Source organism: Struthio camelus, chromosome 2 (genome assembly GCF_040807025.1).
Source record: "Struthio camelus isolate bStrCam1 chromosome 2, bStrCam1.hap1, whole genome shotgun sequence".
NCBI lineage: Eukaryota > Metazoa > Chordata > Aves > Struthioniformes > Struthionidae > Struthio > Struthio camelus.
Genome location: NC_090943.1, coordinates 116048932 through 116062042, shown reverse-complemented (window position 1 = coordinate 116062042; position 13111 = coordinate 116048932). Strand labels below are relative to the sequence as shown.

Below are 13111 nucleotides of genomic sequence, written 5' to 3'. Positions count from 1 at the left end.
TATGCAACATTTAAGAAAAAGATCAGATAATCATGCAGTAGCAACCACTTGCAACATGCAACTTAATATCTCAGGTTTAAGTTATATAAGTAAATACAATCAAATTGAGGAATAACTTCATAGGTACTAGTGAGTTTGGAGAGGCCATTAAGTCATTTTGGTACTGTATCTTGTATTTTATAGACTGTATTTCATAGACTGTAGTTTATTCTTACCAGGAAGAATTTTCTCTGTTAGTGAAAACAAAAATGTTGAAGTACACAATGAAGGTTCAGATTTGTGGAAAATAGAATCTAATTGATGAAAAATGTGCAGCAGTACTGAAGTTCACAGAGCAAGCTGGTTTAGGCTATATGATGACCTTGTTCAGAGCGTGCAGTGTGTTTTCCTAGCTAAATCAGTATTTCTGCATTAGCTTTTTCATTGCTGTAAAATAGAGAAGTGTAGAGATACCTGTTGATAAGACTCCATAAATGTGATTCTTAGTTTTTTAATTTTTACCTGAAATGACTTAAACTTCTATTTTATTTTGTATAAGGATATGCTAAACTGAAATTCACTCTCGGTGGAAGACAAGTGTATTTACCTTGTCAAATAACTTAGCTCTACTGTTTACTCTGAGTCCTCATCCTCTAGGAGTCCAAGTTGTATACGTATACACACAGAAAAACACTTTAAATTTAAATTTGTGTGGTCCTGGGCTCCTGTCTGGAGTGAGTCAGCGAATATTTTCAGAAGGGAAATGCGAACAAGGGGTTAATGTGATAGTTTGTTTCAAGATCTCCTCCAGACAGACAGCAAGGACAAGAGGTAGCTTGTATTAGCTGTGCATCCCTCTCTTCAGCAGTCCTCCAACACTATCCTAACAAACTTCATGTATTCAGCTATTTCTGCAAACGCTTATACTGTGCCCCAGAATATGTGACTATATCCTGTTTAAAAAAAAAAAAAAAAAAAAAAAAGATTCTCCTGATCTGTATTATGCATGTCATGTTATTTCAGTCCTTGTGAGCTACCCCCCTCTCCCCTCCCACCCCTAAAAAATAGTGATGCCAGGGAGACCTGGGCAACTCTATGCAGTATAAAAACATACAGTCTGCTCCTGGATGGCATTGTACAACATGAAAGAAGGTACTGTATTTCTGTATTTAAAGCTTTCATTTAAAAATAATGTGCAATATTCATAATGCTGTAGAAATAATGGAGATGGCAAATAGTGTTGTTGATGTGGGTTGTTTTTTTTGCTTTTAACCGAGTTTGTGTACACTTCAGAGTAATAGCTTCAGCAATATAAATTTCTGTTCTTTACCCAACAGAACTGTTAGCTTGGGAAAGCTGGAAGTACGGTAAAAATGCTATCATTCAAGAAGTGTTTTACTCCTACAGAACCCCCAACTGTTCGCCTATGGTACCTCTGGTACTTGTAGAGCAAACGGTCATGTGTCAAAACGTGCAGTTTCATTCGGGAGTGGTTTTTTTTTTTTTTTTAAACCTACATTAGAGTGTGTAGAAGTCTGAAAGTAAACAGACAAAAATATATAAAATTAAACACCAGGAGAGGGTATTATGAGCTTTATTTTAATATATCACTTAAAATCACCTTTACAAAGAACTTGATCTTGAATCCCTTCCCTCTCCTTCTCCCCCAGTAGAATGCGCTGGAGGCCCAAAACGCGCTGTAGCATTTAGTAGTCTGCCTAGATTTTGGAGTACTTTTGGACAAATATTAACTGTCAGACTGTACTTAAAGTTAAGAATGTGTTAAAACCTGAATAAAGTGCATTGTGTAGTTACTCCATAGCTAAGCACTATAAATCTTTTTAAAAAGAAAAAAAAAAAAAAAGCTGAATTTGAAGGTAGTGCAAAGATGCTCCATTAAAGCTCCTAGGCAGCTCTTTACTGTATAATGACGTCTTATAATAATTGTGGTTTAAATTAAGTATTTCAGTAGTTTACATCCCGACTTAGATTAATATGTCTTTAAAAATCGGTCAAACTTGCCCTACTACTTGGGGCCTAATGTAGGCCCTCTTTTTTTCCCTGAGGAGCTGTCGTAATATGTACTATAAATCTTTTATCTTTCCATTCGAGTAACCTCAAAACGTATCTATTGCACAGAGAAGTCTTAGGATGTTTGCTTATTTTTTTGCCCATCTGTCTTGCAGAATCTTTTTTTATCCTTACTTGTATGTTAAATATATTTTAACTATGGTAATTGCAAAAATAATCTTCCAAACTACCCAACACTGTTAAAAACCAGAATTTTTAACAGTTGTAAGATTTGTTTCCTGTCACCAGCTATTGCTACAGTGTATTTCTGCTCTATTTCCAGAACTGCCTTTACATTTTACCTTTCAGTGTCTATTTAGTAAAAAGTAAACCTAAAGTGCTTACTACAGTGATTAGCTGAAGAACCACATAATCTTACACTTTATTTTTCTTTTGAACAGTAATGCTACAGCCTTTTGACTATGACCCAAATGAGAAGAGTAAACACAAGTTCATGGTACAGACAATCTATGCACCACCAAATATTTCAGATATGGAGGCAGTGGTAAGTAAAAATGAGGTAGAATGACTGCTGTAGCTTTTTCTCTAAGACTTAAGTTTTAGTTTAAATGAATCACTTATTTGTAATTCATTTTTGGAGGAAAAAATTGGATTTTCTCTGAACAAATATGACTTCCGTAAGTGATTCAGGGTTTTGAATATTAAATACAACCTCAGTGCTTGGAACTTGCCTAGTGAACGGAAAGAAAATAGTGAATCTTAGGTAAGATTAGGTTAGTGGTAAAACGATGGGCCTGTTGTATCTTATATGCAGCTAATAGGAAGAGGATAAACAGGTTGAGAGCGAAGGAATGCAGAGTACGTACAAACCGCGAGCCTGAAGTAAGCTATATGAAATGAGTGCGTTTGGTGTAAGAAGTGTTTGTCTGAAATGTTGAATGGGTTTCTGAGGAATTCAGATGTTTGAGAGGCTAAGGCCCTCAAATGTCCCTCTACAAGATAGTCAAGCAGTTAAAGCCTGCACAGCTGATTTACTTTCTGTTTAATAGAACATGTTATTGATTCAGTTCTTGGGCAAATTGGGCTGATGAAGATCCAGAAAGAGGAGATTTAGGAACTTAGTAGGATAGATTGTGCTTGTTTGTTCAGAAGTCAGGACACCTGTTGCTGATCTCCCAAGCTGGCAGCAGTGGGAAGCCTTCAATTGTCAGAATTTAGCAGGGTGTACATGGGCTCTCATAATCATGCATGTTAAGGTTTAGGGGAATGATGCCCGGGCTACTGTCTCTATAGAGTGTTTTAAGGACTGCCTGTCTTTCCACAGGTATGTTCAGTGTTCGCTTTAGTAGCTCAAGGTAGAGGAGGGGGGATGAAACAAAGGATAGAGCAGTCTTTTACAACACACTGAAGTCCGTTAGATCTGGGCAGGCTTAGGCTGTGTCCCCTTACACGAAGGTAAAGACCGCTCGTGGCGTCTCTCTTCACGGACTCTCTCCACTGGAAATAGTGGAAAACCTTTTGGATTTTGTTAGGTTTTTTAACCACGTGTTTCAAAAGCTTTTCTTCCTTGTTGGTCTAGTTTACTTATCACAGTCTGATAGCTCTAGGTTATGTGTGGTTAAGTGAAGTGTAACTATATGGTAAGAATATAAAAATCCACTTTAGAAATAGCTTTAAAATAACTTGCTTTCTCAGTATATTAAAGTATAGAATACTGAAAGACAAATCTTGCAGAAAATCAGTTATTGTAGTTATAAATTACTATCCAACTAATGCCACTGAAAAAACATAACAAAAATTACAAAGGTTTTATGGAAATCTTGGGTCTTTCATTCTGCAAGACGTGCCACTCTTAAGGTAACTTCAGAGGACCTATTACTGGAAAACAAAATTGCTGCAGACCTCAGGTCAATCCCTCACTCTAAAGACTTAAGGCAATCACATGAATGAAAAGTTAGTTGTCAGTTGGGCAGAGACATTCAGGCCTGTTTTACAGTTAGTTAAATATATTGATAATTATTAGAATTTAATTTTTTTTGTTTTGTAAACTGCTTTGAAGTATTTTGTAGGCCCAAATCATAATGTAATTTTACAGTATTTTATGGTAGTTACAAATAATAATCTAATAGAGTAAAAGGAGGAAGAAGTGATTAAAAAATCTAAAATACGAATAATTGAAAAACGTTTATTCTGGAAATAAATATGGACCACTGAAATATGTCTTTCAATCCATTGTTTAACATTGATGCTTCCAAAGTAGGACATAAGGAGTACATCTACCAAGGAATGATAGGCTGTAACTTTGTTTGTAGACCAACTCAAACGTCACTTTTTTCCTGTTTGTGCATTCAGAAAACCACTGTGTTGTCCCTCCCTGTCCCCTGCTATCCCTCTCAATCTAGTCTGGATCTATCCTTGCATTCAGTTTATACATTTTCATTTCCAGGCTTAGGTTTTAACAGCTTTTGTTATTTATGTAATAGTGAAAAATGGACAATAGAAGAATTGTTTAAAAGCTAGTTTGAAAATTGCAGCTAGGGTAAGGACAGGATTCAGCTATATATGAGGGGGATTTGAAGAGCAAGTTCAAGAACTGTTCAATGTTTGCATAACTCTGACATGTTAAGTAACCATATAAACTGTTGTCTTAGTGGAAAGAGGCAAAACCTGATGAGTTAATGGACTCCAAGTTGAGATGTGTGTTTGAAATGCCCAACGAAAATGATAAACTGGTAAGTAAGAAAAGAGTAAGAAACTATTTGATGCACTGGTTGTTAGGATATCACAGAAATTTGTCCTGATTTTTTTTTTGGAAAGATACTTAAATTGAGAGTTAAATGGATTGTAGGTATTTGTACTGAATTGAACAGACAGGAGGGATGTGCAATATGCAACTTCTCCGTGATTATTTTTTTCTCCGAATTTCACTGAGGCCTGATCTTCTCACCGCTCACCAGCATTCATTGTTTGATGGCTGCAGCCCTTTGATACGTTGTGAATTCACACAGTGTTGACAATGATAACGATTTATCATAACTTGCTTTATGGTATCAGTGCCATATATTTTTAGCTAGCTGATGTTAGAAATGTTAGAATTTAGGCATCTGTCTCTCTGTAGTCAACTGATGGCCCTGCCTCTAGGATATGGCAAATAAAATTGGTATCTCCAGGTTTGTTTTTCTTTTCTTTCTACGTTGACTAATAAAGAGAGGCTAGAAAACCAGCTTTAGAAATGGGTCGTCTAGAAAGCTGAAGTTCAGTAAGTTGAGTCCTAGTCATGGTGTCTAAGGAATCACATCCTAATCAGTTAATGAGATGAATCTTAAAATAGAAGGCCATCTTTAACATTTGACAAAAATCCTGTTGTTATACAGTTTTTATTTACTACCTCTAATAGCAGTTCAACAATTCTGGAGAGAAACTGGACTCCAAATTATACTGATGTAAATATGCATAGTGACGTGTGGAGTGAGCTGTATTAAATTTTAGTATGAATACTGACATTCTGTAGACACAGTTACACATTGCAGTGCAAAGAGGTTATAGTGTTGCCTTTACAGGTTATATGTAATTCCCATTGTAGCTTCTCTTGAGAATATTTGTTTTAAGCATTTTATTGCTGCCAATTAAAAACAAAACAGAATCTTCAGCACAGCATGGTACTGTATACAGTGACAGCTGAATTACTTTCTTTGCTTTTTGAAGTATTAAATGCTTTTAATTTTAAACATTCTGTTTCTAATTCAGCTGAATTAGAAAAGGAAGTACTGATTAGGGGTAGGTCTGTGTATATGCTCTGGGAGTCCTAAATGCATCTTTAAAGTAGTGGAAAGGATGGGTAATCAGACAAAAAAAAAAAATTCCCACTGTTTCCCTCATGCTGCTCACTTCATATACAATCTATTCTAATTGTGTAGAGATGATAAATTCATGGTGAGACTGAAGAAGTCTATTTTGTGTTGCCTGATAGTTGGAATAATAGTTAACTGTCAGTTACCTACAAGTTTTGAAGAATGTGACAACTTTTTATGCATTAACATTTTGTTACCCTGATAACCCTAAATTTTTGATTTATAGCGTAAATACTGTAAACTCTGATTTTTTTGCGTTTCTTTTTCTGCTGCTTTTAGCATTGTGAATTAAAGTGCTGAAGCAGGATATCTGTGAACAGCCTTATTCACTCCATGGCCTGGACTTGTCTTTTTTAACACTATCCAGTTTGTAAAATAATCTGTAGGGTGTATTGGGGGAAGTAGCAAGAATCCATCCATGTAAAGAAAGTATCATAATTTGCATGCATAAAGGATCTGAATGAAGGCTGCTAGGTGGTCAGTGGTTGCCTTTGTAACTATTCTTATTTAATATACCTTTGAGTGTAATGTGAGGATATTTTTCAGACCAGATGTCGGTCAGTATGATGTAATTTTTTTATAAATGTTAACTTAAGAGATGCAGGCTCTTATTCAGCTGTCAGCTGCCTATATTTGCGTTAAATTCTAAAACTATAATAGCTAAACATTTATTATGAAGGTACTGAGTTGGCTTTCTTCTATGTTTATTATCATGTTATTAAATTACATCCTAGATATTAGAAAAGTTGTACTTATTTTTAATTTTACACTAAAATGTCATCAGCAAAATGTAATGCTTTGTACAAAACTAACACCTTTTGTACTTTCCTTGAATGTGATACCTTCATATTATTGCCTGTCCATAATATTTACATTTTTCGAAGTAGCAGCATGTGGTTGCAGAACCTAACCCTTTAGTTGATTTAGTCACTCCCTTGCAAAAAGAAATCAGACAGGTCCTGAGAGTAAGGCTCACCTGCCACCTCAGGATATACCTACACCAGGACGCATGTATTTCACTCCAGTCAGCAATAACCTTCTTCAGATGCCTCCCAATCCTAGCCAGAAGATTGACATGAAGGAACCAGTCAGTGAGGTCAGACACCAGAAGAAGCAGGTTTGTCCCAGGGAGATGACTCTTAAGAATGTTGTGAGGTTTCAGTACTACTAAAGGAGTACTGTTTAGCTAGTGAACCAGCAAAAAAGAAACAAATTGTGCTCTACTTATTCATGAGTAAGTATTCATTTATTTATTTTTAATCCCATTAGGAGTACCTGTGTAATGTAGCAGGATTTGGCTCTTAGGCTGTCTGTGGTGGTATTGTGGAAGATGTAAAATGGAAGCGGAGGCAGTAGACCAAACCACCGTTGTTTGCATAGGAACTGATGAAAATCTTGCAAATCAGAATCTTTATTTAGTTGTTTTGTTTTGTTATTACATAGCTATGTTAGCTTTTAATAGGTTCTCTGTTACAGTTAGTACTCACCCTGGACTAACCTGATGTTCTGAAAGGTTGCAATGTGGTCATGGTCTAAGTGACGTAGCTGCGTAGCAAATCAAGCAAGAATAGAGGCTTGAATCTCTGCTATGAGCTATATCTGAGAGTATTGCCATATGAACGCTATGTTTTTGTGAATGGTGGCCTGAGCTATACAGTTGAATCTTTTGGATTTTTAATGTCTGCTGAAGATAACTGTATACTTTGAGCAGAGTTGCAGGAACTAGATTAATTTTATTTATAGCTTTCTCACAGCCTTTTGTGTGATGCTTCGCTTGTATTCAAAATTAGTAACATGTATTTCAGAAATGCTGTGAGGCTTAAGTTCCGTATTCATGCAATGGTTTGTTTTCCTTTAGTAAGGAGTGCTCTAAGCGCAAAATATTTTTCCCATACATACTTCATATTAGTTTGTAACTAGTTACAATTGTAACAAATTAGTTTGTAAGAACAGCTGTTTACTTTTTACTTTGATCTGTTTTTACTGTTGCACTATTTGCTTCCCTTATTTTTTTTTCCCCGAGTTCAAGTGCTATTTTATGTATGTATTGTGTATTTTGTGAATGCTATCTTTTGGGTGCCTGTTGGGGTCAGTGTTAAGAAACTTAAATATTGCTTTCTGTCTCAGTGGCATTTAGTACAGAATGTGAACTGTGCAAATATTCTGTTGCTTTTTAATATTTGTGCTAATCAGAATTGAACTGGTAACAAGTCTTTGATTAGATTACTGTAAATATAAACTTCATTGTCCTACATTAGTAGCTGGATTGTTTCAGTTTTAAGCTGTGAATAATTTTTCTCTAGGTAAGTAAAATTCTCAAGCCATTCTTAATATTTGTAGAATGATATAGATGCAAGTAAATCCGCCCCAGTACTGAATACATCTAAACAGGATGGACCGATGCCAAAACCACATAGTGTTTCACTTAATGATACTGAAACAAGGAAGCTAGTGGAGGAGTGCAAAAGACTTCAGGCAGAAGTTATGAAGCTGTCGGATGAAAATCGGCACTTGAGAGTAAGTTCTGCTTTCATGTTTATATTGAAGTGGGTCCACTTTTCTTGGCTGGCAGGTCTGGTTTATAATGAAAGGTGTTAAGCAAGTGTATTCCAGAAAGTAGATATAATTACTAAAATGTGAAAATTAATTTGTAAGGTAATTTTTTTGTCCTTTAAGGGCAAGTGTTGAGTAGTGTGTCTTCATACCCTCATAACATACGTTATTGTACCTTTTCTTGTGCAGTCTGTCTGCAGTTGAATATGTAGCTTAAGTTTATTTCTAAAAGTTAGGTTTATAAATTGATCTAAGAATTAGTGATTCCCAATGCAGGAATATGTGCAAGTGAAATTAACGTTTAAAATATCTGTTCCACTCCTCAGTGACAGATCTTGTCATTGTTACGAATGAGGTACTGAAGCTACACTATTTTCTTCTTAAATGAAATGAAATAAAGATATTCCCTTTTAAGGTGGTCTCAGTTACTTTGGGTTTCTCTATTGCAGACTTAATTTGTAGCTTTGTATAAAAGCACATTAGTATTCATTTTTAAAAATGAATAAGTGAGAACGAAAGCAGTAGCACTGTGTCACAAAAGGTCAGTGAACAAGAACAAATGAATGGCCAGAGGTAGTAAACAAACAATATATTACTCTCCAGTAACTTTATTTAGTAGTGCCATTTCAGTAACCCATAACTAGTCAGTTTGTGACTTTTTGTGACTTTTTTGTGTGTGTTGTTGGGTAGCTGAAAATTGCAATGGCCATCAAAGCCTTTTAAAGAATCCTGAAATAATGTTGTCTCCATACCTGTAATTTTGGTGACGATGGAACATTTAGAGAAATACAGCACAAAATTAATGAGGAGTTACTGTTGTTTAATTCTTACTATGTAAGTAAAAGCAAGAATCTTTATTGTGCCTAGAAAGAATTTCAGAGTCTTTCTTAACCAGAGGTGAGGAGATGCACAGGTGGATTCTCTATTCTCATTTGAGATGTTATAGTTTGCAAGCTTCACAATGATATTTGGGTTTTGGTGTGGTACAGTGTTACTTTCCATATGATTTTTTTTTTTTTTTTTACTTCACTTAGGTGTTCACCAGTCAGATTGGCTTTTGAGTTAAATTTTCATGATTATTAAGAAGACATCTTCATAAATTTTTTGCATGTATTTTTTTTCCCCCCCTCAGGATGAAGGCTTGAGGCTCAGAAAGGTAGCACACTCGGATAAATCTGGATCACCCACAGCCTTGGCCCTCAGAGATAATGGCTCTAATTCTCTTCCTTCACTTCTTGTTGTAATTGCAGCCATTTTCATTGGATTCTTTCTAGGGAAATTCATCTTGTAGAAAGAATGAGTGAGAGAAGCATGCAAAATGCGGCTTCTTTTCTTCCCTTGACCCCTCCCCTCCCCTCCCTTTTTTTTTCCTCCTCCCTTGGCCATAAAAAGATTTCTTTATCTACCACTTCACTGGTAGTATGGCCCAAGTGACCATTTTTGTGTACAGCATCATAACAGGCTTTGCCGTTAATGATCTCGCACGGTTAGAAAATACAATTTAAAAAGACAAACTGTTCGGCTACTGGACAAAATTGTACATTAAATCATCAATAGCAGATGTCAGTTGCACATTCAGTCCTTTATGAAAATTCATAAATAAAGAATTGTTCTTTCTTTCTGTGGTTTTAATAAGAGTTCAAAAATTGTTCAGAGTCTTGTAAATGTTATTTTAATAATCCTTTAAAATTTTATCTGTTGCTGTTACCTCTTGAAAAATGATTTATTAGATTGCTAATCCCACTCATTCAGGAATATGACAAGAGGTGTTCTGGGGGAAATGGTGCCTCTTTCTGTGTAAATTTTCTCTTTACCTTACTTTGCTAGTATCATGGCAGAATTTCTTTCTTATCCCTTGTGAGGCATTGTTGAGAGTTTTTCATCCTTACAATCCTGTCCCATAATATTTAACATTACAAAAGAAATAAAATTGTTAACAGATTTTCTGCTGGGTAGCCTGTTTGTGTGTGTCGTACTTTTAGAAGGGATTCCTAACAAGTTCATTGTTCATGGTAACTTGCTACTTGTAACAAATGGCTATTTTAAAACTTACTTGCGTAAGTCTCTGGCTTAGACTGTTGTAATTGAAGCTTGAAAAAATTAATAAGGGTTTCCATTCTTTTTCTTAAGAAGTGAACTGTTTTCTGGCTGCTTTCAGCTGCAGAGAGGATAATTATCCATCTTGTTTTGGGACAGAATAATTTGAATATCCAGCAGGTATAAATAGCATAAATACATGTTTTTAATATATTAACAGTTTGCTTGAATTGTGCGGGAATGTAATAATCAACCTTCTGTTACATCTTGGGGTCTTTTGGGTGTCTTCCAGGTGTCAGCTTAATTATCCTTGGATTTCATAAGGGTACTTAATTCAAGAATGCTAACTTACTCACTTTGTAATTCCATTTTAGCAGATATTCAGAATCACAATTTGAATGATTCAGACACCCATAAGGAATTCCACGATGCAGAAGAGTTGATGTTTACTGAGTGAGCCTTAGTTGCTCACCTTTGGAAAAGGAAAGTCATTTTTATGCAACTGTGGGTAGATCTACCTGTGTTAACCATGTATATCTAAATTTTAAAGAATGTATTTTTGGGGTCTGAAATGCTTCCCTGCACTTAATCCTGTGTCTTGCCTCATCTCTGAATATGTCATTAAAACAACAACAGTAATATTGGAACAAAATATTATACGTGCTTCTGACTAAGCATAATCCAATGCAGGGAATTATTCGTAAACTGAAAAATTATGGAAGAGAGATACTCCTGTAAGCAAAATTGTGTATGCTCTTGGACAGCTTGACTTGATGTGGTGCAGCTAAGCGTGTTAGACCTTGGTATACGCACACGTTATGTTAGCTGAGAAAAATGTTTTAGAGAAGAATTACATTATATTGGTTGCCTTTGATTTCTAGTTTTTTTTTAATCCTGTGATTACATCATGTACTGTCATTGCTGTCTGTGATATAATTTTTATAAAATCTTGCATATATGCAAGGAAAATGATGAATATACACATACTGCTTGTCTTTTCACTTAAGCATGCAAGTACAGATGTTTCCAGTTATAGGTTTTCAGTGTCTGCGTTCAAGTCTCCTTTCACTCCAGTAACTGGAAGAACTGTGCTAAGGTCATGATTATTTTGATTCCGCTGGTAGAGAATGGTGTAATTCTCCAATTTTATCTCTAACAGAACATTGACACATCAAACTTCATAGCCTGATCCAAACTGATCGCATGGAAAATGATGAGGGCAATAGTTGCGGCATGTAGTTTGCTTCAGAAAGGGCAGTCAACCCTGCCTTGAAGGAGGGAAATAAACAAACAAACAAACAAACAAACTGGGAAGATCTTAGAGTGTACAGAGATCTCGGTGCACAGGGGTTTTCAGGGGTAACCAGCACTTTCAGGACTTGCAAGCAGGAAAAAGGAGTCATTTGTCAGTGCAGCCAACTCAGGTTTGATGTCTGTCAGCAGTACTATGAAGGGCCACCAGTAATAAAGTAACAAATAATGATAAAGTTTTTTTTAAATACATACAAAACAGATGGTGGTAAAATGTGGTCATTGGTTGGCATGAAGTCTTCAAAATGGAAGTGTGGAGAGGTCTCATAACCCACGTACTCATTAATGGTATAAGGAGACTGTTGCTTTCCAGTAATCCCTTCATTAGCTGTGTATAAAATGTAATGCTAAAACTATTTTGCTCTCAGGAGTGACTTTGGATGAGATCAACTGTATTCAGTGAATTATGTAATATGGATTAAATCGTTTGTCTCTGTTCCTGAAATGGTTAGAACTTCCTGCTTTGTCTGCCTGCTTACTTGTGTATGTAAGCATGGGGAAATAGTCTTCTCTGTTCCTAGTGATATGATCAAATGATGATGCCTATAAAGTCATGTGAGGCTAAATGCGCAACTTTAGTTTAATATGCATCAGAGGTTGCTTTTCTGATCTCTCAAAAGGACAAAGTGGAACAAGTATACAGTATCAAAGTGGTATTTTAAAGTTTTATGAATATAGCACTTTTAAAAAGATAGTATACTGGTTTAGGGGAAAAACCCCTTGTTAAGTAGAAAATATAGCTTCTGTAGTTATTCTGGGCACGAAATTTAACCCACTTAAATTATATCCAGTACATTTAAAAAAAAAAATATTTGTATTAATGCACAAACTATTTGTGCACTTCTACTGATTCTCTAAAAGCTGTTGACAGACACTATTGTCCAGGCTTGCATGTTTCTGCTGCTATGATTGAAGCTGATTTACGTATTGGAAAAAAAACAAACACTAACTTGAAACTTCATTATCCTCTTGGGAGGAGTGAGATGGAAGAGTGACATTTTGCCAAAGGGGAAAAGACAAAATCAATAAGCGAAACGTATTTTTCAGGCCTTCTTTAAAGATATTAAAAGCTGAAGTGTAAATAAACAATTGAAAATGTAGTAGTGTCCTTCTTATTTTGAAACTTCTCCCTGAGTGTACATTGAAAAGACTTTACTAATACCGAGTAGGTGTATCTAGTTCACTTTACAGGCTGTATACTGCCCTGCTTTTAGCTACCGCTTGTAAATATGAAGCTGGATTGGATGAAGATTCAGTGCTCGAATGGAGAGCAGGTGCCTGAATGCACACAACACTGAGGATGCTGATGGCTTGTCGGATTTACGTACTCATCGTGACAAACGGAGTTT

The 13111-nt window shown here is 35.7% G+C and overlaps 1 protein-coding gene across 1 annotated transcript in view; it reads left to right on the top strand.

Moving 5' to 3' along the window:
* Positions 1-12862, top strand: part of VAPA (VAMP associated protein A) — a 32744-nt gene extending 19882 nt beyond the window's left edge. The window contains exons 3-6 of the mRNA XM_068932165.1: positions 2451-2554; positions 4662-4742; positions 8202-8378; positions 9547-12862. Coding sequence (XP_068788266.1) covers positions 2451-2554; positions 4662-4742; positions 8202-8378; positions 9547-9705 — 521 coding nt within the window. The 3' untranslated portion in view covers positions 9706-12862. The remainder of the gene's footprint in view (positions 1-2450; positions 2555-4661; positions 4743-8201; positions 8379-9546) is intronic.
* The last annotated feature ends 249 nt before the right edge of the window (positions 12863-13111 follow it).